Genomic DNA, 27,820 nt, shown 5'->3' with positions numbered 1-27,820 from the left:
AAATCCTGTCACCCAAGGCGCGCTAAACCCCAAATATAATATAATATAATAATACCAAATAATACCCAGTTTAGCAGGACGGATATGTACCATTGTTGTGGACAGTCCCAATGTGGTGATATAAGACTGTGGCTAGTGGTTGATCCCTGTTGGTGTTGTGAGAGTAAGGCTTTTACTGCACGAGTCATACAACGATCGAGGGCCCTGGCGTACATATGACGATTATCATTTTCTCCTATATAATTTATTTACGTCAAACACAGGTGAGTATGCATACGCATGTAAAATTATACAGCTGTGGTTTTTCACACGATTAACGCGATAACTACGGGGCACATACTCTATACAGGGATTAATACAGTTATAGAATGAATGAACGGTTTTGGTTTAACGCCACATCGGCAATATTTCAGTCATACCATAGCGAGATACGGCCAAAATTGTTTAAAAATCAAACTGACAAATGTAACAAAAGTTCATAACAAAACATTGCACATGATTTTAGAATACACACAGTCTGACCAAACAGGTCCATATTTACCTCCATGGCCTGACTAGATAAAACTGGACATGTTTCAAAACAGTCCTTTGAAAAGATAAATACTGTTAAGAATATGAGCTAAAAATACCGGGGCATGAAACATTTCAAAAAGAATTCTCAGTCTGATAATCAGATCAATTTTTTCACAATTTGAACAAAAACGATATTACTGTATTTTCCTATTACTTATCGTAACTTCAGCATTCTCCGACGTTGAAGGTAGTTTCTACATCTAAAAAGTGACCAAAGCTTTCATATAACTAATGTAAATTAGAAATATAAATACACAGCTGAGCAATAATTTGCTTCGTTTATGCGCAGGTGTAGAGACACCAAGCACGCGAGAACCAATAATTTATGGCTGTTTTTACGACCGTTGAAATACACCGCAGGGTACCTCCTGTAAGAATATGTCATGTGACTTGTGCTCGTGTGACTGAAGGCGGTACAAAATGGCGATTGAAAGCTTTTCGGGAACAGTTGGCTTTCTGATTTTAGTTATCTTGGCAGTGTCAGCACTTAAGGTTTGCATTTTGCATTAGTTTGAAGCATCTTACTGTGATTTTGCCACTGCTCCTGATAATGTGGATGTAGTTTTTTAGTGTGAAGGAACAAATAATGACTGCATATCCAGCCTATCCAAGAGCAGCGGCACTTTGCAACAACTACAACACGGCCCGTTTGCGTTTACAAGTTGTGTTGTAAAAACAAAATTTTGTTTATTGCGAGTCACAATATGATCTTGGACACCGTGCGCTGTCAGTCACAATTTCACAACACCAGAAAGTTTTATGATGTGTAGAACAGGACTTCAAAACATGACAAAACTCACCTGTCAAAATTGTATTTAAGCTGGCAGTGTTAGAAATGATTGGAATCTATAGCTGGTGGGATGTGACTGGGCAGAGCCTGCAGGAAACTCATGACCATCCGCGGGATGTTGATAGACCTTCCCACATACAGTAAGAGAGAGAGGAAGTCAGCGTTAGCTGGACTTGAACTCAGAGGGATTTCATTGGTGGCGATAATACATAGGTTTAAAAATAGTATTAAATATAAAATAGAATTTTATAATAACACTTTTTTGTTTTAAAGTAAGGTGACCATTGATTTGAACAAATTGCAATTTATATTATAGGTCGAAGGGGAGAGATCCTTTGTAATAGATTATGATAACGATACCTTCCTCAAGGATGGCAAACCTTTCCGCTACATTTCTGGCAGTATCCACTACAGCCGTGTACCGCCGATCTACTGGAGAGACAGACTGGAGAAGATGTATGCGGGTGGACTCAATGCGGTACAAGTGTAAGTATTGCTAGCACATTTATTTTGCTTGTGAATTTTTGCAGTTTTTTGTGTATATGCGTGGAGTTTTACTTCGTACTGAAATATTTTTTGTTCATATGATGACAAAGAGTCAGTAGGTATGTGTACATACACTGTGTCCTCTTATGGCAGGGTGAGTCCAAGCTGGCAAAATGCTGCTTGTGCTGAAGTATCATACCAAAGACACCAGACATGACACCCCACCCGGTCACATTATACTGACACTGGGCCAAAAATTCCTGTTTCCTTGCTCTAAACTCGTGGTGCTGTGCGTCAAGCAAGGCATCAACAAGTACCACTCTTTAAAGCTTTTGGTATGACCCAACCAAGGTTTTATCCCAGGTCTCATGCCTTGGAGGTTAACACTCTAACAATTAAGCCATAGAAATGGTCAGCATTGAAGTGGTGGTTGAATTGCCTGACGGAGACACCAGGTTTGGTTCAACCCCAATCTCAGACAGGTCATTTTTGAGCTTCCTAGGTCTCCTCTGTTCTCAGGGCTGTGGTACTAAAGCATCTAAGTGACCTGGCATTTTTTACATGAATGATTTATTCAGGGTTTGCTGTACCTGACCCTTTACCAACGAGATCAGGTGTTCAAATCCTGCTCTTGCTGTCTGAACTTCAGCTTAAAGTTGGGAGGTTTGTCATGTACGTTGAAAATGCGGGTGATTCACCCATGAATGGCGAACCTGAGCACCATCATATTTAAGTCAAAAATTCTCGATCATGGCATTAAAACAGCAATCAAATAAGTAAATAAATAAATATCCCAGGTACCACCATTGTATAAGTGAAAACTTCTTTGATCATGGCATCAAACATCAGTCAAATAAATAAATTAAAAAAATATACTGGGCTCTACCCCCGACACTGAACACCATCATTTGCATGTAGGTAAACTATGCCAAAACACATGTATCAACTTGAAATCAAAAGCAACTATACTCTGAGCTATAGCATTATTTTAAGCTCCAAGTTGTAACCCCAAATAGCACCGAAAAATTTGAGAATAGATGCATGTAATTAATAGGCAAATCTTGATATATTGTGGAAACTATTCCATGTCAGCCTTCCTTTTTTGTGTTTTTAATAGTACTAGGTAGTGTTCAGTATAATTTTTGCTTCATGCATCCTCTTGAATTGACTGGCGAAACATGCAGAAAGTGGTGGACTTGCTGTTGACACAAGCCCTTGACCAATGAGATTATTTTTTTATTTATTTTGTTGGTGTTTTGCACAAGAATATTTCACTTGTACGACAGCAGCCAGCATTATGGTGGGAGGAAACTGAGCAGGGCCCGGGGGAAACCCACGACCATCTGCAGGTTTGCTGGGAGACCTTCCCACGTATGGCCGGAGAGGAAGCCAGCATGAGCTGGACTTGAACTCACAGTGACTGCATTGGTGAGTGACTCCTGGGTCATTATGCTGCGTTAGCGCTCTAACCAACTGAGCCACCGAGGCCCCACCAAGGAGATTATGTTTTCAAAATTAGTTCTCACAATAAAATCCACATCAGTTTTTCGATGGGCTTTTGTACTTTCAATTTCAGGTATGTGCCCTGGAATTTCCATGAGCTGACTCCAGGGAATTATGACTTTACTGGAAAAAGAAATCTTGAGCAGTTTCTCCAAATTGCTCAAGATGTAGGCCTGGTTGTCATTCTCAGGCCAGGACCATACATTTGTGCTGAGTGGGATTTTGTAAGTTGCTGTGGTATTAAAACCTAGGGCATTGTAAGTTGTTATTTTTGTAAAATTAGGAGTTAAAAATTAGGAGTCATTATGCTTTAATAAGCTTGGACGTTGTTTTGCTGTTATCCTTTTAAGCTTAAAAACTTCTTATTATTATTAAAGGTAAAGCTATAATATAATGCTATCCTTAAATAGACTCTTTGTTGGCTGTAATACAACTCTATCATTTAAAATAGGCAAAGTCATCAGTGGTTTTTAGATTAAGATTTTATAGAAATTAATATTGAGAGGACGGAAAGAAAGGTTCTATCTGAAACCAAATAAAATACTGCATTGTAAACTAGTGTTTTATCTTGGAGGGTCAGTTAAGTTACTCGTAGAGAACATATTTATAATCCTGGCTTAACACTTAACTGTTATTTTTGTAATGCTCGGCCTTGTACGTTGTTCAGTTATACATGAAACGGTGTGTGTTTATTTCCTAATACGCAGTTTAGGACAGGTAATAATATATAACAGTACGAAAAAAAAAACATTTTCAGCCTTCCTTTTCAGGGACTAAAAATTAAAGTACACTTTTCTGGAAGCCCCAGTGGTCAATCTGAAAATTAAATAGCCTGTAGTGATCATACCAACAATGACAGGTGTGGAACCCACTGTGCAGAGAATGCTGATGTTTAGTGTTGATGTTGTAAGATTATGATATAAATCATTGATATTGTAAAGCTAGGATATTTTAAGCAGTTTATAGGGGTTTCCCCCAAGCTTTGCTTGGTGTCCTCTCATTGTAATGCTGGGAGCTATCGTATAAGCGGAATATTCTTGTGTATGGTGTACAACACCTATCAGATAAATAAATAAATAAATAAATAAATAAAGTTAAGACTTTGTAAATCGAGAACTGAATTGTGCAACGTTGAAGTCAGTTACATTTTTTTCCAGACAGAATTTCAAAGTGGATTACATGTATTTCAAGAACAGGACATGACCTAAGATTTTAGCCAAAGAGGATTTTGTAATTTACCATTTTGAATACTGAGATAATTAATTTATAAAAAGACAGACTAGTATATTCAGTCCATAAACTGAGAACATTGGAGGACATTGTTCAGTGCTGAAAAACTACATGTAGATCTTTGACACAGGATACAGCATAAACCATACAGAACAAACCCTACAGCATAAACCCAATGAGTATAATTCCTTGTTCAGGGTGGCCTGCCTGCTTGGCTGTTGAAGGATTCGCCTAATATGGTTGTAAGGACAATGGACCGAGGTGAGTTCAGTTGGGTCACATTGAAAGTGATAGCTTCTCTTTTGCATGACTCTCATCATACTCTTATTAACTTAACTACTATGTATGTGTATGCTTTTGTTGTTTTTATGTTGTTTTGCACTTTGATTTAAGGCTTTAATTTGAAATTTTGATATATTGCTTAGGTTTGACACTTTAACATACTGCTTAGATTTGACACTTTAATGTTATGCTTATATTTGACACTGTAATATTATACTTAAATTTAACACATTGATATGATGTTTAAATTTGACATTTTGATTGTTACTTAGATTTGGCACTTTGACATGATGCTTAGATTTCATGATTTGTTATGATACTTACATTTACATTTACATTTCACTCTTTGACATGCTGCTTTGATTTGGCACTTTGATTTTGTGCTTAGATTGAACACTTTGATTAGAGGCCTAGCTTGGACTCATACATTTGAAGTTTTAATATGATATGCTTAGATTGACACTTTGATACAATATGCTTAAGATTTGACACCTTGATATCCTGCTTAATAGATTTGACTCGATGCAGTGTTTAGATTTGAAACTTAGTTCGTACACTTTAATGATGCTGAAATTTGACACTTAGATATGATTCTTATATTTGACACTTTCATGTAATTGCTTTTGCTTAGTTGACTGGTAGATTGATGAGGGTGATTTACAGCTCTTACATGTAGCTTCTTCACTGTTGGGGGTCAGGTTTATCTTGTTCTTTATAAAATATGAAATCAAGAAACGGTAATGGTAAAAAAAAGTTACTTTGCTTAATGTGGACATATATTTTCCTTCATATTTTCTATCTGCAGACTATATTGCGGCTGTAGACAGATGGCTGAATGTCTTGTTACCCATTGTCCGCCCTTACCTGTACAGTAACGGAGGGCCCATCATCACTGTACAGGTAATTATAGCAAACCGTGGTTACACAGGGTAGAAAATTACAGAAGTCTTTTAATGTCCTGATGGTGATGCTGTTTACTTTGTATCAATCTGGTCGGGTCATACGAAAGAATTCAAATACGGTGCATGTTGCTGTCTCGCTCAGCACTCAGACGTTAGAGCAAGGAAATAGAACTGGTTAACCCGCTGTCAAGTATAATGAGACTGGTTTGGGGTGTCATGTCTGGTGTCTTAGGCATGATACTTCAGTGGCGGCAGCACATTGACACCATGGACTCACCTTGCCACAGGAACACAACAGTTTATGTACGCACACCTAATGACTCCTCATCATCATATGACTGAAAAATTGTTAAGTATGACAGTAAACCTCAAGCATACATACATAGGCCTATATACTTTGTATCAACTTCCTCCTAATTCTTGTCCTTCTGCCAGTTTTTCTCTCACCGTAATACTGCGGTTGACTCGTAAGTGAAATATTCTTGAGTACCCGGGGGGGTATGTCCTAAAGCTCCAGTCAAATAAGTAAATAAATAAATATTGTTTCTTAAGTTAAAAAAAAAGACAATCTCGCCTCCTGCCAAGCACCACCACCCAAAACTTGACCTCTTCTAGCATTTGCCTAATCATGTCATAAATGAGGCTGTACTATTTTATGTTTTCTTGTTCTTCACCAGGTTGAAAATGAGTATGGCAGTTATTTCGCCTGTGACTATGACTATTTGAGATACCTAGAGAAGAAATTCCGGGCTCTCCTTGGTGACAACATTGTCTTATTCACGACAGATGGGGCTGGAGTGTCGTACTTAAAATGCGGAACACTGCAAGGGCTTTACGCCACAGTGGACTTCGGCATCTCATGTAAGTAGGCAGGTATATACTTCCACATGGAAGCAATACTGAGTGTTTGCCCTCAGTATTTCAACCTACGTAACTGACATTTTTCCATTGAAGTAAAATTCACATTGATTTGGGTGTAAATCACATTTCAAATGAACTTGATGAAATTAACATTTTTTTTTTCACCCCTCGGCCGGTATTGGTAGTCGGGCATCCATTTTTTCTTGTTTACCCGATGTCTCCTGATCAGTTATTCGAAGTTCACCAAACTTACACCACATCTGCAATGTGTCATGAGGAAAAAGCGTATAGAGTTTCAGTGACCTTGACCTCATTTTTTCAAGGTCTTTGGTGCCATTAAAGTTAAATTGTATGAAAGGCATTAATCTTACCATGACGTCTGTTGAAATTTGTAACCAAATATAACTTAACAAACATAACATATAACCTACATGTAGGAATGTAGCTGAGCCCTGTTCAATTTTAGTGCAGCTCATGCTGGCGGCCGTACGTGAGAAGGTCTGCCAGCAACCTGCGGATGGTCGTGGGTTTCCCCCGGGCTCTGCCCGGTTTCCACCCACCATAATGCTGGCCGCCGTCGTATAAGTGAAATATTCTTGAGTATGGCGTAAAACACCAATCAAAAAAAAAAAAAAAAAAAAATCAATTTTAGTGTTCCTTGACCAATCGCCCGAACAATCAGACTGAGACAATATGTCTGTTCATTCATCTATCATTTCCCAGCAAACACTCCATCAGTTGAACAGCCCATCCATCCATTTCCTTGAAAACATTTTGACCTATGGTCGAGGGGTTTTCAGTGTAATGCACTGTTGTTTTTTCAAAATTAAATTGAGCAGAAATTCTCCATCGAAATTTGAAAGTAAAGGGTGGAAACATTAAGAGGCCTGAACAGAGACGACAATTTTTCGTGGTAATTGCATAAATCGACTTATAATCATGAATTGAGTATGAGGCCATATGATACACCATGTTAGAGTAACTGGAAGCACAATACTGCATCGCGCATACCACAGCCATGCGCATGTGACTACGGGCCAAACAGGTTTTGCATGACATCAGGGGAAACAGTTTCGTTCCTGTTATATGAAATGGTAATTGATTAGTACATGATTGATTAAAACTGATAATACAGATATGGCAGTGCTTAATTTTTTTAAAATCTCAAGCTAAATTTGAAATGCAATATCTTGTTTACGTAACATCACAAATGTAAAAAGGTGCTAGTATGATTTGTAAGGTTTATATGTTATGATTTATCCATTCATATATGCATTTGATCAAAAGTGTTCTTTTATACAGTCTTTTTCTTTCTCTTGTTGGACAGTAAACCCTGCTGGTGTTTTTAAAATCAGTCAAAGGAAGTTTGAACCAAAAGGGCCTTTGGTAAGTATAAAAAGGTACAGAGTTGGTGGTTTTGTAAACGAACGGATTCAAGATACAACGAATGATTAAAATTTGGTGAAATTTGGGTGTGTTAAAATAGAAACAAATGTTTGCTTTTAGTCGTATTAAAATGCCTGAGATATAGCCAGAAAAGTGGCCATTCCTGTACATGTATATATTTTCGGCATACATATATCTCAGGCATTTTACTGCAAAAAATACAACCCTTTATTTCTTAAATACAATACTAGCACTTGACCTTCAAAAGGTTTTTGTGAAAGTTTTTAAAAAATATAATTGATATTTTTGCAGTGATGTCATAGCTGATATAAGCTATTCGTTAGCAAACACTTCAGTCGTTGAGGTGAAAAGAAAACACATTTAAACCTTAGACCTTGAATAAGATTTTACCATTAAAAAAGAAATGAAAATAAAGTCAGAAATTCTTTCTGGAAAAGTAATCAGAATATGTCGAACCATTACGATTACAATTCTGATAGTTTCAGTCCCCTGTAATACCTTAAACTTTAGGAATTTGTAAAAAATCAGCATTTCAGGTCATTTAACTTCATCTTATTTATCACCTTCTGGCCCCTGCCAGAAACACAGATTTTGAAACTAATGTCTGAACCATTTAATAACCTTTTTTCAGGTGTGCTCAGAGTTTTATGCAGGCTGGCTTGACCACTGGGGTCAAGAGTTTGCCCGAGTCAACGGCTCCGCGTTTGCCTATTCTTTGGATCTGATGTTACAAGCGGAGGCCAATGTCAACATGTAAGTGGTGTTGAAGGCTGAAGCTGATGTCATCATGTAGGTGGTGACGAAGGTGAGGCTGGTGTCAACATGTAAGTGGTTGTCAAGGCTGAGGCCAATGTCAACATGTAGGTGGTGTTGAAGGCTGAAGCTGATGTCATCATGTAGGTGGTGACGAAGGTGAGGCTGGTGTCAACATGTAAGTGGTTGTCAAGGCTGAGGCCAATGTCAACATGTAGGTGGTGTTGAAGGCTGAAGCTGATGTCAGCATGTAGGTGGTGACAAAGGTGAGGCTGGTGTCAACATGTAAGTGGTTGTCATGGGTGAGGCTAATGTCAACATGTAGGTGGTGTTGAAGGCTGAAGCTGATGTCAGCATGTAGGTGGTGACAAAGGTGAGGCTGGTGTCAACATGTAAGTGGTTGTCATGGGTGAGGCTAATGTCAACATGTAGGTGGTGTTGAAGGCTGAAGCTGATGTCAACATGTAAGTGGTGTTGAAGGCTGAAGCTGATGTCAACATGTAGGTGGTGACATAAACGTTTGATTGGCAGATACTGAGAACAATGCTTTAGATGAGCTGGAGAGAAGGTCTGATTGTTTTTATCTTCTACAACTTTACAACTTCAAAATGTTGAATTATAAATTCAAAAAAAATGTGACCAAAAATCGAAATTGAATTTTCAGTATAGTCAATTTTTGTCTTTCAGATATATGTACCATGGTGGCACTAATTTTGGCTACACAAATGGTAGGTGTTTCTGGAATTGTATGTACTGTAAATCTTCAACCTTTTCAAACACTAAAGCTCTTTTTTTAGCAGTGGAATTTTTGCATACAGTTATAATGAAAATGACACTAAAAATTATTTGTTTGTGTGACTGAAGATGCTTCATGAGGCTATTGAAAATTATTTCCCCTTACTCCATTGTTCTCTGAGAATGTTTCAAAACATTGGTTGCAGAGGAGGTTGAAAAGGTTCACGAATTAGACATACATGACCTTACGTCTGTTAACATTGACGTGCATCTGGACTCTCGAGCATTTTATTGGTACATGCTCGATGTATGTAGAGAATTTGTTGGAAGCTTAAACGCAGCATTTTGGTAATCTAATAATTGGACATTTCTTTCATTGTATGCACACTAAGTTTTGAATTCTTTATCGTGACCCATGTTGGTATTGAACCTACATCCCCATGCAGGGTTATGTGCAGTAGGTAACTGTGCAAATCTTGACTCTCTCCTCTCTCTAGGTGCCAATTACTCTCCGATACAGTCCTTGACTCTCTCCTCTCTCTAGGTGCCAATTACTCTCCGTTACAGTCCTTGACTCTCTCCTCTCTCTAGGTGCCAATTACTCTCCGATACAGTCCTTGACTCTCTCCTCTCTCTAGGTGCCAATTACTCTCCGATACAGTCCTTGACTCTCTCCTCTCTCTAGGTGCCAATTACTCTCCGATACAGTCCTTGACTCGCTCCTCTCTCTAGGTGCCATTTACTCTCCGATACAGTCCTTGACTCGCTCCTCTCTCTAGGTGCCAATTACTCTCCGATACAGTCCTTGACTCTCTCCTCTCTCTAGGTGCCAATTACTGTCCGATACAGTCCTTGACTCTCTCCTCTCTCTAGGTGCCAATTACTTTCCGATACAGTCCTTGACTCTCTCCTCTCTCTAGGTGCCAATTACTCTCCGATACAGTCCTTGACTCTCTCCTCTCTCTAGGTGCCAATTACTCTCCGATACAGTCCTTGACTCTCTCCTCTCTCTAGGTGCCAATTACACTCCGATACAGTCCTTGACTCTCTCCTCTCTCTAGGTGCCAATTACTCTCCGATACAGTCCTTGACTCTCTCCTCTCTCTAGGTGCCAATTACTGTCCGATACAGTCCTTGACTCTCTCCTCTCTCTAGGTGCCAATTACTCTCCGATACAGTCCCACATCACGAGCTACGACTATGACGCTCCATTAACAGAGGCTGGTGACATCACAGAGAAGTACAAGCAGATACGAGATGTGATTTCTAGAGTAAGACGCAGACACTGTATCCGTTATTTGTTAATTTATTTATTTATTTATTGTGAATGAATAGCGGAGTTTCAAGTTCAGACTCTTTGTGACGTAGGAAAAATCTCAGCCAAGCTTTGTTGACATTAGTTTACCTATCGATTATCTTGCCATGTTCCAGAGGAACAAATGACACCTCTTTTCTGTTAGGAACTTCAAAAACATTCAGTTTCTCAATTTTCTCCATGTGTTTGTGTACTCTAAATTACCTTTTGTGAAAGTTTTTCTGAACGCCTATATTTTAGTAAATGTGATCAATAATAACAGTTGCCTAACATTTTTGACAAGAAACATGATACAGTAGGGCTTTTTGTACCTAAATTTAGCCATTAAAGAGCTCAAACTTGAAACTACCCAATTAAAATTTCACCTATGACAAGGCTCCGATTTGGCTTGATTATGGGAGCTCTATTGATCCTAGATCATGTTTGCTTGAAAGGTATGATGATACCCCACTGGAAAAATGTTGTAACCCCTTAACTATTATTTTATGACATTTATGTTGGTAAATTGTAATAAAATGTAATAAAGTGTAATATCCCTTACATGATCAGGAATCAAAGACAAAAGCAAACTGAGTTGAATTAAATGATATTTTTGTTTAAATAAATGATTGGTTTATATTTTTTTAATATGAAGTTTAAGATGCATCCTAACATATGAAAGTAAAAAAAACAACAGATTTTGTGCTTTCTTCTTAAAACTACAGTTTAAAAATACACAGTTGTCAGTCAGGAAATGAAGTGACCAGCAGTAATATCAACAGTGATAGCTGTCAAAACAACTTAGGTTTGTAGGGAAAGAGCCCAATAGTGTTCATGGTGTTAGAGTACCTTTACTAGTAATTTATTTATTTATTTGATTGGTGTTTTACGGCATACTCAAGAACATTTCACTTATATGACGGCAACCAGAGTTATGGTTGGAGGAAACCAGGCAAAGCCCGGGTAAAACCCTCGACCATCTGCAGGTTGCGCCAGACCTCCTTTTCATGTGATGTTTAAAGTTTTTCCAACTGAACTAAGGTATGCTCCCATGTATTTTCGTTTTTGTTTTATTTCCCTGGATTTCAGTACAGGAAAATCCCATCTGTACCAATCCCTCCATCCACAACCAAAGGCTACTATGGGAAAGTGCATATGGAGTTTGTAAGTAAATCTGATCCAACTTCAGATCATTTTGGCATCGTTATTTGAACTCTATGGAAGCACAAGAAACACAAAGTCCTGCATTTTGTGGTTCTTTTTGACCCCTTAAAGCAAAACTACACTTGATGTTTAACTTCATTTTTACTTGTGCGATGTTTCAATTTAATACATATTTATAATACGATACCTTTTTTGTCTTTGACCTTGTATGTCTGTAACCTTGTACTTGTTTGTTTTTTACAAAATGACATTCAATCAATTGCAAGTTAATGTTTTTGTTGTTTTTTTTTTGATTGTGAGTAATTTTAAAGCACATAATGGGAGAAGATTTAAAAAAAAAATGCATTTTTCTGAATCCGGTCATTCATCTTATACTTTATGCATGGAGAAAGTCAGCAAAATTATTAGGTTATCTTTGTCCGTAAAGTCTGTTAGAAAAAGAATAAGGTCATGGCACAGATCAAGATACGTTCACTTTCACTTTTGATTTCAGCAAATGTCATTAGCTGAGGCCATCGCTGCTGGGAGTTTTGGTCAGCCAGTCAAATCACGGTATCCTTTGACTCTGGAGCAAGTAGGGACAGGAGAGGTAACCACTAAAGTTATTAGCCCCTACCAATATTGAAGTAGAGCATAGGTTTACACCTTGTCTGCCGGCCTCGGTCTGTTAGTCTGTTAGTCCGTCACAAGTCAGATTGCCAGACATTTTTTTCAACACAGTTCATAGTGTTCATCAACTTGAACATGCATTGTACTGTAATTCTTCAACCTCTTCGCATGTTTGCAAGGTGTTTATTCAAGAATATTCTGAAGACAGTTTTATGTGTTGATGAAATTATACTTTTTGTGGAGCCCTGAAACTGGCAAATCAGATCGATGTAGTTTTGTCCCCAAAAGCAAATTAAAAATGTGCATATATTTCACTGAAGTTGCTCTTTTATATGCGAAATGGTTGAGGAATCAAGGTACTACAGAAACTTGAACATGCTGGCACTATAGGAATAGATGTTGATTTATACAAGTGTGTAGGATATTGTGTCATTAATGACCAGATTGATCATAAATATAGCTGATGGAGCAATTTGATATAAACAGCCAGTTAAATGCAAATGCAAATTTAAGTTTGAATAAATGTACCAGCATTTTCAAAAAAATTGGTGGGAATTCTCTGTTTGATTCGATTGGGTATACCAAAGTTGTGATTTGTCTTAGGTTAAACTCAATATTTGTTAATAAAATCAGCTCATAAAAAACATGATATGCATGATTTGATATTGTTTTTTTCCGTCAGTTATCTCCCTTGTTTTTTTTCCATCAGTTACCTCCCTTGTTTTTCAGACATACGTCTACATCCAATACAGGACCATATTGACTTCTAACTTCACATCAGCTGTGCTTGCATTGGACTGTGTGCGGGATCGTGGTTACGTCTATGTGGGATCCGTGAGTGTCTGGTTTCATCTAATTTCCTAAACCTATTCAATCTCTTAATAACCTTGTTTTTTTAAGGTAAAATCAGTTGTGCTGTACGGTATGATACACAACACATAGTTTTGATTTTCTTTATTCTGGATAAATCTTGCTGCAGATATCATAGACCCTGGCATAAATCTATTTACTCTATTGGTATTTTGAAGAATACACTGTATTCTGTGACTGAGTGACTTGTTTTTCCCAGAGTTTAAGAGCTCCATTGATCTTAGTAAGGGGCTTTTGAGGGTTATTTTGATATCTTCGCTTGAAAAATGTAAGTTTTCAGTCCAAAGGCAAAGTTTATTAGAATCTGTATTAGTACCTTTGAGGCAAAATGTTTAAGGTAATTTTATTTATATGACTTTTTATGGATGAAGGAACCCTGAGGAAACCATTACACTTTGTGTGGTGCTTGACAAACTTCCTGCCATAAAGGTGCAACTTGAGCTAACCTCAGACATGAGAACAATGGCCAGTGTGGTGCAATGACCCTTGAGCCTCTCACCAGTGTGGTCGCTGTGAGTTCAAATCCAGCTCATGCTGGTTTCCTCCACAGTTGTATGTGGGTAGGTCTGCAGCAACCTGTGGATGGTTGTAGGTTTTGCCGGTGCTCTGGCCGGTTTCCTCCCACCATAATGCTGGCTGCCGTTGTATAAGTGAAATATTCTAGAGTACGGCGTAAAACACCAATCAAATAAATAAATGATTACATTATCAAATAAATGAGTAAATAAAATCATGTGTTAACTGAATAGCAGAAAGGAGAGAATGTTCTTGAATCGATCTTGCAGATGTTCCAAGGAATCGCTACGCGTGATAACGTGACGAACATCACAGTGACTGCCCGAGAGGGGGATGCCCTAACTATCATTGTGGAAAATCTAGGCCATATTAATTTTGGGTCTGCTATGGTCAACAACAGCAAGGTATTATAACTGATGTGTGTTCTGTATAAGACTGTATAAAGTTAGGTGTTATCCACATAAACCATAATATATCTAATTCATAAGGCCAAAGGGAACATATTTCACAGGTGTTGAGAGGATACATGAAAGGGTTTCGTGTTTATTTCTTAATATGCAGTTGCGGATGGGTAATAATGTATAACAGTATAGAAAAAATTCTCAGCAGCCTTTAGTGTGTCTGTGTGTGTTGGGCGGGGGAGGGGGGTAAAAACGGTTTTAAAGTACAGTTTTCTGAAGATCCCAGCGGTCAATCTGGACATAAAGTAGCCTGCAGTCAGGACGTCATCATTGATATGTACATGCATGTAGCTGTCAAAAATCTGTGGGGAAGATCAAATTGCAATGACTCAGGAGCCTCTATCCAATGTGATCACTGTGAGTTCATGTCCTGCTCATGCTGACTTTGTCTCCAGTCATGAGTCGGAAGGTCTTGCAGCAACCTGTGGATGACCATGCGTTTCCCCCTGGATCGGCCCGGTATTCTTGAGTATGGCGTAAAACATCAGTCAAATAAATAAATGATTATAAGATGGCTTTGTGTGTTTTCTTGCTGACAAAAGAAGTACAGATGTGAACATATAGGATTGTGTGACATAAACTTCTGTCTAGAGATGGTTAACTGTTTCCTTTGGTTCCAGGGTCTGATTTGTAACGTAACTTTGGGTGGAAAGTTGCTGGAAGACTGGGAGATGTATCCACTGTATGTGGACATGGTCGTCAACTCAACAGATGATGTTCCCTCCAAGTAAGATCTGAGGAAGTTTGTTTGCTATAAAAAGACATTTAAAACACAAATGGCCATGAATTGAAATTATTAAACATAAATCAATTGCTCATTTTTACATTTATTGACAAAAACAGTAAACCATTTGCTTGAAGGTTGTATTATATGGAATTGCAGAGGCAGTTTTCAGTGAATTTGGCCCATGCCAGTTCTGCAATACAAAGATTTGTGACTTTTCTGTATTATACGTGTATTGATATAACTTGGCTCATACTACAGCAAGGCATGAGACTCAAGTCAAATTTGTGTTCGCAGGAGTTTGGGGGGGAGGGGAGGGGGCGAGCATCCGTGGCCGAGGTGGTTAGTGCCTCAGCAACAATGACAAAGGAGCCTCTCTCCAGTGCAGTTGCTGTGAGTTCAGGTCTCATGCTGGCTTGCTGTGCGGCCATATGTGAGAAGGTCTACCAGCAATCTGTGGAGAGTCGTAAATTTCAGAGCATGATTTCCTCCCACCTGGCCATAAGTTTTCTGCATCAAAAGAAGTTTTATTTATGAAATTTTGTGAAGATGACTGTAGATGCATATTAAAGAGAAAAAAAAGCACTGATTGAAATAAATTAAATAATAAATAATAAACTGTTAGATCAGTATGGTACACTTTTAATGATTGCTTTATTTTGGTTTTGCCTGTCTTGTAGGTTGAGGCCAGTTGAGCTGATGAACAAGTCGCCCGTGAAATATATCCAGTATAAGCCATCATTTTGGATGGGCAGTTTTGATGTCCCGGGTACTCAGATGCCTGTTGACACATTCTTAGACCCCCGGCCATTTTCAAAGGTAAGTCCACTGTATTTGTGATCAGTGTAAAGGATAACTTCAGTCAGTGGAAGAAAAAATGGTGACAAAAGACAAAACAAACAAATATGAAAATCATATTTGAAATCATCAAGCAATGCCCATACAGCTGAAGCAATCAGCAAGCAATGCCCATACAGCTGAAACAATCAACAAGCAATGCCCATACAGCTTAAGCAATCAGCAAGCAATGCCCATACAGCTTAAGCAATCAGCAGGCAATGCCCATACAGCTTAAGCAATCAGCAAGCAATGCCCATACAGCTTCAGCAATCAGCAAACAATGGCCATACAGCTTAAGCAATCAACAAGCAATGCCCATACAGCTTAAGCAATCAGCAAGCAATGCCCATACAACTTAAGCACATACGTACTTAATTGAAATTTACCAAACCATTTTGGTTACTATTGGGCCTTGATTTTAAGGTTTCCTCTACCCATTAACTCGAGTGATGTGAATGGATTGCTTTTGAGCATAGAGTAAAACCTGAAATATTTGAATTTTCAAATAAAGTCATGGAATGTGTTTTCTATACTTTGGCCTGAAATACGATCACTTCAGCCTTCAGGGATAAGCACAAAGACTGGTTGATATATTGCGACTGGTTCTGGTGTGAGCACAAAATCACATGCAGGCAGTTTTCTTCATACCCTTATTAATTGGTTCCCAGAATTACAGCTGTAAATGACCAAATTAAAATGACAGAGCAATGATATATTTATCTTGATTAATTCAATGCTGGAAATGTGTGAAATTACTGAATCAATCTGAGGTAATATCCTTGCTGGTCCAGTACCTCAGTCGCCACATTATTAAATTGCATGTGTAGACTAATTTTGGATGTATTTTAACAATTTCATGGTATGCTAATCCAGAGGGTGAAGTTGAAGAAGGCATCCAAATTAAGAAGCTGTCTTTGATCCTTCTTTTCAATTTTTCGTTTGTTCTTTTCACAGGGACATGCCTTTATTAATGGATTTAACCTGGGTCGATACTGGCCGACCCGTGGGCCTCAGGTCACGCTCTTCGTCCCAAAATCTGTACTCAAACCATATCCGGAGTCCAATACAGTCGTATTGTTTGAGGTGGAAAATGCACCTTGTGCAGATTCTTTAGACTGTTCTGTGACATTCGTAGATAAACCATTCCTGGACAAAAAAGTCAGTGGCACCTTATCAGAGTCGTCAAAGAAAAAATACTCGTGGGCATTTGATTGGAACAGAGAACACTGATGATTATGACTGTTTTAGGTCTTTCTACACTTAAAAAACAATTGTTTCAGACCATTTCAAACTATGTTTACATCATGGCGTCGATGGCTGTCCATCGCCATGCATAGAGGTGGGTACACTTTTGAACCTAAGATTATTAAGACATTTTTTATATTTTTTGTTAAATTTTTGTTTTAAAACTGTTGAAAATATTACAGGGACTTGATTCCTGTGATTAAGGAATAAAAGTAAGTTTTTTTAATAATTGTTATATGGTTTTGTATTGATTTGTTTTGTTTTTATGTTGTTGTTGAACAGTGACTGTTGTGACTGAATGTTTAATGGTACATCAAATACAAATTCCTGTTGTTCGTTTCCAAATTTATTATATTGTTTTTTTTTTGGCTAAAATTATTTATTCCTTATTTCATATAAAGATGTAATTCATGAAATGTATTGGGGGTTAAATTGTTATACATCAAATTATGCTGAATTTAAATACTAAATTCAATATCTCTCTTCTTGTCAAATTGTGGTAGGGCTTAGGCCTAAGGTACCTGTTGGAAGAAAAATGAAATATTTTAGAATTTTAAGAAAGATTGAGCAAGGTTTAAGAATTTCAACATAAAAATCAAAATCTTTTCTTCAGTTTGCGGTGGAATAATGTGACTAGGCCTGCCTTTTTATATGTACATGTATATGAAGAATAGCATCTTGTAAGACTGTAAAGTTATAACATGTCATATTGTCATTATTTGTCGACATGCAAATGTTTCAGTTTGTAAGATTATGTTGTCTGTATTTCATTAATTATACAATGATGGGCTTTCAGTGTATTGGGGTATTGAGTTTATTGTCTGTGTGAAATAAATGTATGAAATCATTATAATGTCTTAATTATTTGTGCATAGACATATAAAAACAGTTTGTTTAGTGGCACACAATGACGGCTGTATTCAGGCTTCTTTTCATGATGGCGGACTCCCTGCTAGTCCCCATGGAGTCGGACTAGCTCATGTTACATAACCAGTAAGGGGTATCAATGCGGCCTAAAACTTAGACATTACAGTCATGTATTTAAATTTTGTCAAATTATTTAGAAATGGTGACTGTGGTAAAAGAAATTCATTTACTGTTGTGTTTGGCATAAATTTTATTTCACTCATTTGGAACAGTTTGCAAGGCTGATGATATGACATATCCAGTATAATTTAGAAACCTTAATGAAATGAAAGGCCAGTCAAAGTGAAATTTGTCATGGAATTGGTAAAAACAAGGGGTGTTTCCACCAGGCCCTGTCCGGTTTCCTCCCACCATAATCCTGATATGGAGAAGTAAAATATTCTTGAATAGGGCCTAAAACATCAATCAAGTAAATAAATAAATAAATAAAAACAAGGGTTTAGATTGGCTTTAAAGGGAAAGGCCTCTAAAAGTCGATCACTCAGTAGATTATGTAAAACTATGCATAAGTATACTTTCATTTATTTATCTAGATTTTTGTGAAAAGAGGCAAAAGGCACTCAGACATTTGACTTCTAAGATAGGCTTTATGGACCATACTCTCAGAGGTTTGGAACTCTTTATGTCACATGAAGTTTATCCAACTCTAATCACGAGACTGAATGTTTTTACCCATGAATGAAAGATTACTGAAATCATGTCGAAAAGAGGTGATGTGACGTCAAGAGTTCCTAGATGCTGTCAGTATGGCTGATGCAAACCCACCATAGTTTTCAAATATTTGAATGCCTTTAAACACTCTTTAAAAAAAATCTGAAAAAATAAGTGAAAGTATATGTACGCAGTTGTCTTTATTTTGAACCTTACTTCATATTTTAGCTTTCTATTAATTTATTAAAGCATGATCTAATTGACATTTAGAAATTGAGAACTGATAATGAAGAAAGGTCACTGAATCACCAGGTAATTTGGCAGAAAGTACATGTAGACTCAGATTTACACAACATGTGGGCGGATTTGAGATCAATTTGAGAGTAAAAAAAAAACAGCCAGTGAAGGGGGTCATCTCCAAGGAATCAAAAAGTCTTAGGCCCTAATTTAGTTAGGTCACATGGATACCAGACGAGAAAGTCAGCAAGGTCATGTCTCTTGCTTGATGGGCTGTAGCTTTACGTCAGGATGTTTGTGAGGTATCCGCTGAAGTGTTACAGTTCTATCTCAGGATAAACTTACTTACATGATGCGCACCATTTTCATGTGCCAGAGGCTCGGCTCTGTGTGTACATTATATTGCTGAAAGGTGAGTTATCTGTACAAAACTTCATGTATGACTAGGGAATATCCCCGTGCTAACTACATGTACCACATGTGCCACCAGACGTTAGGCCCAAGAACAGTGAAGGTGGGGTCTTCAAAAAGTTTTGAAACTCACTTTGAACCACTTTAGCTTCACACCACAGGATCTCTAAGTTCCACCAATTTTGACACATCTGTGACACATTGTGACACATCTGTGACACATTTGCGCACCATGCTCATTCGTTTGCCTGTACTAATGCTGTCGGTAGACCCTGAAATTAAACCCAGGTTTGGTCATACGAAAGACTTTAGAAAGGTACTTGCTGCTGCATCACTTGACGCTCAGCATTGAAATGTGTTGAAAGGTGTTCAAGTATGTGAATACTATGGTGGGCTTTATGAGCCATACTGACCGTATCTAGGAACTCTGACGTCACATCACCTTTTTGTCCCGATGATCACCAGAAGGAAGGAATATTCAGGAACATTATTTCAGTAATCTTTTACTCATACGTAAAAAGAGTTGTTCCAACCAATCAATGTCCGTGATTAGATTGGATAAACTTCCCTGTGACATTAGAATTCCTAACCTGTGATAGTACGGTCCATAAAGCCCACCTTAGAATTCAAATGGTTGAGCACAAATTTCACAAAAATCCTAAAAAGTAAATGAAAATAAATTTATGCATAGTTTTAAGTGGTCTGTTTAGTGATGCCTACTTCGATTTTTAGAGGTCTTTTTCTTTAATGCTATAATGCTATATCAAACACTTTTCAGTAACATGATTGCTGCCTGTTTCATAAGGGGTGAGGGGCCTCCTGGCTCAGTTGGATAGCGTGCTAGCGCAGCGTAATGACCCAGAAGCCTCTCACCATTGCAGTCACTGTGAGTTCAAGTTCAGTTTATGCTGGCTTCCTCCCCGGCCGTACGGGGGAAGGTCTGCCAGCAACCTGCTGATGATCGTGGGTTTCCCCTAGTTTCCTCCCACCATAATGATGGCCGCCATCATATAAGTGAAATATTCTTGAGTAGGGGCGTAAAACACCAATCAAATAAATAAATAAATAAAATATACAGGGTGAGCCATTCAGTACTTTGCCTGTTGTCTCAGGAGACTCCTGACTTAATGCAAGATAAATTGTTTCCATACCTGTGCCAAAACAATATTCATTTGCAGCCAATAACCGTAGTTATAGCAACATCAGGATGTCGTCTAACGGAGGATAATCCATAGGTATATAATTCAATGTGCAATATCAATGAGTGATATCACAGAGTTATCTTCCCTTACACAACATCCAGATGGTGCTATGCTGTTTGTTGGTCATGGGACATTGCTTCCCATTGTCTCCCAGTTTCCAGCATTAGAGCTATAGTGCTTATCATTAAGGTATACACTTAATGTCATTATTGCTGACTGGTGAAGTTTCCTGTCTGCATGGTGTCTTCCACAGAAATTCACTGAAGCATAAGCCACTTATATTTGAGACCATCTTGATAAAAATGGACAGAGTTAAAAGGAGATGACAAATACAACCACATCTTCAGTCATGAACACAGTGTATTTCAGGAAATATCTTAATCCCTTTTGTCATGTATGTACACTCATATTCAACATGATTTGATTTCCTTCAAAACAATAAATTCAAACCTTGTATCGGTCTAGGTATACATGTATATCGGCATACGTAACAATGGTAACTCTGAGAACTATGAATGTAACCAGGCAAATGCCATCTGTATGTGTATTTGGTACATTTAAATAAAAGAAAAACAAATACAATTTCTGAGTTTTTTTAAATTTATTTATCGTATGTAAAGCAAAGTATTAATCATAATGCACATGCATGTGGTATGAGCCATAAACAATGAAGACAAAGAATTATTATTGCTTGTGTGATATTGCTTTATATTGTACAAAACCAACAATAACCTAACAGTAATTATTATCTCATACGGTAATTCTTGGTTTCCACTGGTCGAGAGACGGTCACATGATATTCCCCAAGACATGATATACAATGATCATGCGCGCCAAGAAATGTAACGTTACGCCCACAAAGTATTATCCAACATTCACAAGAATATCCAACAATCACATGTGTTTATTCCACAGCACTTATCTCCCTTCGAGAGCTCTGGTGTCTGCTTGTTTGTAAAGTAAACAACTGGATGGTGGTTATGGCTTTCATCTCGGCCCTCGTTGATTACCATTTCTCTCAAACTGACAATTCCTGATGTCCCTCTCCACAGCATGCACTATCTGTATATTATCTACTTGCATCTACAAGCACACACCACATAATAAACAACTGCATGAGACACTGGAGTGTCAGATATTCAATTAACCCATTCTGAGGCTTAAAGAATATGTATGTTCCTACACAATTGGAAAAGAAAACCAAACTATTTTTTGGAGACATGATTTTGTCATTGCAGCCTACACATTTCAATGATGAAGTTAAAAGAGCTTTTTAATATACATGTATTTTAATATACATGTACAAAAAACAAACAAATGAAAATGCAAAATGTCCAGGGTAAAAAGTTAAAGCTTATTGATTATTATATACACACTGTTTGATAATTCAGTGTGAATTCATACTATGATAAGCTTGACTATATTTTGATATGTAATATTGTAAATGCGTGTAAAGCACAAAAAGAGAGGACATTACATTAGGCTTAAGGAGGTTCTAACAACCTTCCCTAAGTAGAGGAAATACATTTGTAAGTCTCGCAAAGAGTATTCTTTTAAAATAACATACAATTAAAAATGAATTACATATTTTACATGTATAGACCAATATATGGATACTATTTTCTAAAATAATATGTAAGCTTTATGGTTACAATAACTTTTAGCAAAAATAGGAATTGAAGACCATTGGTATAATTATGGCATCAGAAAAAAAGATCTACAAATAACCTCAATAAAAGCAGTAATTCTTAAACCTCTGTGACAAAATTTAAAATGTTTCAGTCTGCCAATTAGCATGCAACAAATCAAATTTCACTCGGGTGTTGGCCATTTCAGGAGTGCTTTATCATGGAATGGCATTACAACAACAACATGTCGAAGGTGAAATAGTTACCAACCAATGTCTTCTGGTCAAGTAAATCTCTTGTGACTAGATATTAAACATATAAACACTACAAAAAACAATTCAGTATCACAACTTGGGATATTCAGTAAAACCTGATACATAGCAAACACAGAAAGTATATATTTTACAGAAAAAGGTAAAACATTACATGGCACAAATCCATCAGGCTTTGATCTACCTGGAGTTATTCAAGTCAAAGTAATGGTAAGTATATAGTACTTATGATCAGCCATTATAATGAATCTGAGATGTTGGAATAATATTTTGTATTTCACACTAAACAACAGATCCAACTTTGTCCCGAATCCCATGTTCCTTTTGTTCAAAATTATATTAAATAAATGCCTAAGGCTTAGTTGACACTACCATGCTGGACATGACAAAGTAGGCTGTAGATTTAATTTTGCAAGTATTTACACGTATTTATTTAATTTGTGTTTTTGACTGGTGTTTCACTTATACAACCATGCGCACCACTACTGTGGGAGAAAAACAGGCAGAGCCTGGGGGGAAACCCATGACCATCCCAGATACGGCCGGAGAGGAAGTCAGCATGGGCTGGACTTGAACTCACAGCATCTGCATTGGTGAGAGGTTCCTGGGTCAATGTGCTGGGCTGGCATGCTAACCACCTCAACCATGGAGGCCCCCACTTTGCAAATAAAACCTGGACATAAATATACAGCAATATCTCCACCTGTAGTTAGAAAGCTAGTAAAAAATCTGTTAAGACATTCTAATTAATGCACAAATTAAGACCATGCAAAGTGTCCATCATCAAGTATAATCACAACAAAACATGTACACACATTGTGGTCAGTTCCATTTAACTTCAAGAAACCCTGTTTAATATATGTAGTAAACAATATAATATATGTAGTTAATATAAATTAACAGTATGTTAATTTTCAAAAATACAGAAGTTCAACTTACTACAAATGTCATTAAACTGTCCAGCATATAAATCTTGTGTTACCCAAAGGTTCATTAGCACAGCTCTGAGCAAAAAGTCTCGGTGACCTTGTTAAAGTATTACAAAAAGTGGTTTCAATATAATTTTAAATTGCCTTTTCTATTTCACATTTTTAAAATGTACTAAAAAGAAAACATAACTGAAATGATCCTCTGAATAACAAGATAAATGTAATGATGAAAATTTATACTCAACTGTCCACATATTATTTTTTCGATTTTCTATCAACTCTCTCAACCACTATTATCACCTCTAAAATTACATATTATGGAAGATATGTAAATACATTAAAGTACCTTTAATATAGTCACAGTTTTGGCAAGTTTAACAAACTCAAAACTAAAATTATTATTGCTACAGATGAAGTGACTTACATCTTCCATCACACTTTTTCACTGTCTGATAACTGTCAAGCATTTCAGAAGAGCATTGTATTTTGCACCCTTACAATAATTCAGCATTACTAACATGCAGTAAATTCATTTTTTTGACCACTTCACTATTCTAGCCCATAAGACAAAGAAAACAAGCCTTCTAAATCACGGCTAAAAAATTTTACCATTTATTTAAAACTAGCTTTGCAGTGTATCAACCAGTGGTAATTGCCTTGTGAAAATAACAAAAATTCTCGTCTCTGAAAGGCACCTATTTTCAGATCAGTATTCTTGTACAGTGGAAGCTGCCTCAGATTTCATCGAAGAAATCAACATGTTGGCCTGATGTGAACTTCATCCTCCAGAGAATTTCCATTAGCCGTTCTGCAGACGTGTCACATTCCAAGTTCTTTCCATCCCGTTTAAATTCTGAAAGGACAAAAAAAGAAAAAAAAAAAGATCTGCTTGACTGCTTGTTTTATTGTTGCAAGCCTGACATCATAGACGCTTCTGCTGCCCCGTCCGCACCTGAGAAGTTACACCTCCACAGGCACTTTATGATAAACATCGTCAGCGTGCCGTGCCCAATACAGCTTGTCACTTATCGGACTGTCATCCTCTTAACGGAGGATTATATTTTACACCTTACACCTGTGTAAGCCAGAATATTCCATGTGGATTTGGATGCTGTCATCAGTAAGAGACTATATATTTGTGTAATTATAGGCAACATAGGCTACGGGCAACCACAACAAAACTTATTGTAAGGCTAAGCCACAAGAAAAATCACTGCTTCAATCAAAATTGTAATTTTATTCCATCCACTTTAGCTGAACTCTTGCACAGCAGGACTGAGTGTGTTGCCTGCCCCCCCCCCCCCCCCCCCCCCCCCCCCCATCCAGTGTATACTCCTGCTATAATGTTACACTGTACATTGTACATCCTTAACTGGATACCTCACCCTCAAACATTTTCCTGATGTCAGGATCAGCTGTCTTTGTCCTGGCCTCGTCTCCCATATCTGTGATGAGAGGTCCAGGGGCGTAGTTTAACACAGTCGTCTTTGTCTCCTGCTCCTCCTTCCCCAACACAGAGAAAAACATGTCTCTGGCAGCCTTCCCTACAACACAGACATGACACATGTACAAGCAAAGAGCCCGCAGGCTATAATGATACATATGTACCCAGCCCTGACATTTCACCTGCAAAGTCTATATAAGAAATGATTCAGGTTTTCACGCCATTGTTAAATATATGTTCATTCAGACTGCACATGTTGGTGGTAACAAAACACGATGGCCCTACTTATAGTTTTTTACTGGGTTTTTGACCGAAGTGTTTTGATTTTCCATCAATGTTAAATTTTAATGACGGCTTTTTTTTCATTAGTCAGAACCCCAAAAAATAAGCAAACAGAACATATTATCCCAGCCAACATACTCAGGGTCCTATGCATAAGGAACATCATGGATAGGAATAATTATTGTTGCTCATTGCCTAGCCTTCTCAGAGGTTTTGAGCCAAAACACGGTGGATGTTGCCTCAACGTGCCGAGTTGAAACGGCTGGATAACAGTTTAAAGACGATTTACTTATGCTGGCTTTTGACAATTTCAAAACATGGCAGACAGTGTATGGAAAACAAGAAAAAACAAAATATTACCCCAGGCAAATTATTCCTTACAATGTGTAAGAAGAATGTTTGATGGGGCAAAAAATTCACTGCCCACGGCTTTCACCAGAAGTTTTATTTCAAAACGTGAATGTTGCATGGACTTGCTTGATTCCAAAGTTTAAATTGCAGGATTACTGTTAAGTGATGGTTTAATGATGCTGGCTTTGACCTGTCTACACTTTATATATTTATTTATTTATTTATTTATTTGTGTTCCATGATATTTCACGTAAATGCGAAAACCATGACTATCTGCGGGTTGCTGGTGGCCCTTCCCACATACGACCAGAGAGCAAGTCAACATGAGCTGGACTTGAACTCACAGTGATTGTATTGGCAAGAAGCTCCTGATTCAATGCACATTGCTCACATGCTAACCACTCAGCCATTGGAGGCCACTATCTACAATTTGACTGACTTGGAGTATCTGTGTGTACCAAATACATGGACAGATTCAAGTTGTAAAGACCAGTGAAATCTTCCGCCTGGAATAAATAAGACTGTGAACCTGAGCACTACGTAAGGGAGTGTTCAGATAGCTTCACACATATCTCTTCTGATGCATACCAGTGTACAGTCTGACACTAACCTGGCTTACGCAAAAATAAACATGTCAGAATTTTAACAGCTGAGGTGTATGTGTTAAGGGCTGCTCCAACTAAACTGGCCTTGATTTAACATAAAACATTACAACTTCTTTTAGTATCAACTGCACGTTAAATGTTTACACATTACAAATTCACTGTTATATATTTTACTAATGCTTGCAATTCTTGCTCATTATATGTAAAATTCTGAAAATTTTGTTTTCTTACATCATACCATAATATAATACTCAAAATAATGTATTGAAAATGTTGATAAATTATTTTAGTCAGAGAGACAGTTCAGATATATTTGTAAAGAAAAGATTTAAGAGGTCCTACATTTATAATGCAAAATTCCAACATTTAGCCATCTCTGAATAAAATAAATTATCAACATTTTCGACACAAATCATTAGTTTATTACATACAACATGGGGAAAATTATTTATAGGCAACCACACCAATTTCAAAGGCATTTTAAAAACAAATGTTCAACCCAAGTTCTATAACGTTATGTGTTGTCTTCATAGCGTCTGACATGTCTGGTTTTCAGACGACACCATACTAGCCCCTGCTTTCGATATTACACTCAATATTAGCACTAACCAGGGGCATGCAAAGATGTCAGAATTTTCCCGCTGAAGTGTATGTGTTAAGGGCTGCTCCAACTAAATTGGCCATGATTTAAGTTTTAACATAAAACATTATAGATTCTTAGTAACTGTACCTGTGCAGTAAACAGACCAGGTTTTAAAAGCTTCCAGGGCGCAGATCGATGATATGTTAATCACAAGCCTGAATTTGGTCTTGTCTTCTGAGAAAGTCTGCATAAATTGCGAGTTCAGAGCGATAACATTTGTCAGATTTAGACTGTAATACGACGCCAGCTCCTTTCTGTCATTGAAAGCTCGGGCGTTCTTGGAGACGTCTCCCAAGCTGCCGGCGTTGTGCACAATGATGGCCTGCTCATAATCACCTGGTTTGGAATCGAGTTCTTGGAGAATGCCAGAAAACAGAGCGAAATAATCTGTGGTGAGATCGCTCAGATCAACAGCACGGGTGCAGACTTTGATTGACAGCTTCGTCTTCGGTGTAGTCGTCGTTAAACTGTCATCGACTTGTCGTAGCAATTCCGCCACTGATGTCAACCCATTTTGATTCCTGGCGATCAAAACAAACGTGATCGGAGCTTTGAACGTTGAGGCAAACTTTAACGCAATTGCCTTTCCCAAACCACGGCTGGCACCTGTGACAAAACAGATACTTTTTCGTGAGAAAACGCCTCCATCTACATTTACACCCGTCTCCATCATTGCTGCGACGCTGTTTCAGCCTCCCGGAGTTAGAGAAGGAGTCAAGGGACTCAACTGCGGTCGCGCTCGTTACAATGAGCAGCTGTTACGCTGTGGGTGTTAATTATGTTTAACCACAGACAAAAAATCTGGTCCAAACTGGAAACAACACCAGTTTTCTGTGTAAAGCTATGCTGGTGATAAGAGGATTATGGAGGGCTAAGAGTCACAGGGAGGGCGAAGGGTGTGGGTGGGGGGGGAGGTGATTGCTGAGGTAAGATAAGGATGACGTAGACGCGCCGTGGGAAGTGTTGAGTGGGCGGTCGGGTGGGGGTGGAATA

At 37.8% G+C, this 27,820-nt stretch overlaps 2 protein-coding genes across 2 annotated transcripts; one reads left to right on the top strand and one right to left on the bottom strand.

Moving 5' to 3' along the window:
- Nucleotides 1–990: 990 nt before the first annotated feature.
- On the top strand, nt 991–18,045 carry LOC135477582 (beta-galactosidase-like). Its single transcript, XM_064757738.1, has 17 exons — nt 991–1,065; nt 1,680–1,849; nt 3,426–3,576; nt 4,780–4,843; nt 5,670–5,764; nt 6,444–6,627; nt 7,955–8,013; nt 8,666–8,787; nt 9,475–9,515; nt 10,678–10,793; nt 11,906–11,980; nt 12,474–12,569; nt 13,319–13,423; nt 14,245–14,379; nt 15,057–15,163; nt 15,841–15,979; nt 16,955–18,045. Exons 1-17 carry the CDS (start codon nt 994–996, stop codon nt 17,228–17,230), a joined length of 2,007 nt encoding a protein of 668 aa, XP_064613808.1. The 5' UTR covers nt 991–993; the 3' UTR covers nt 17,231–18,045.
- A 5,247-nt stretch (nt 18,046–23,292) lies between these two features.
- LOC135478268 (sepiapterin reductase-like) lies at nt 23,293–27,500 on the bottom strand. Its single transcript, XM_064758542.1, has 3 exons — nt 26,915–27,500; nt 24,888–25,046; nt 23,293–24,355 (listed from the first exon to the last, which is right to left on the bottom strand). The coding sequence occupies exons 1-3, from the start codon at nt 27,498–27,500 to the stop codon at nt 24,237–24,239; spliced, it is 864 nt and encodes a 287-aa protein (XP_064614612.1). The 3' UTR covers nt 23,293–24,236.
- Nucleotides 27,501–27,820: the final 320 nt, after the last annotated feature.

This window comes from Liolophura sinensis, chromosome 11 (genome assembly GCF_032854445.1).
Source record: "Liolophura sinensis isolate JHLJ2023 chromosome 11, CUHK_Ljap_v2, whole genome shotgun sequence".
Lineage (NCBI taxonomy): Eukaryota > Metazoa > Mollusca > Polyplacophora > Chitonida > Chitonidae > Liolophura > Liolophura sinensis.
The sequence above is the reverse complement of the archived record's forward strand: the minus strand, read 5'-3'. Positions and strand labels throughout refer to the sequence as shown.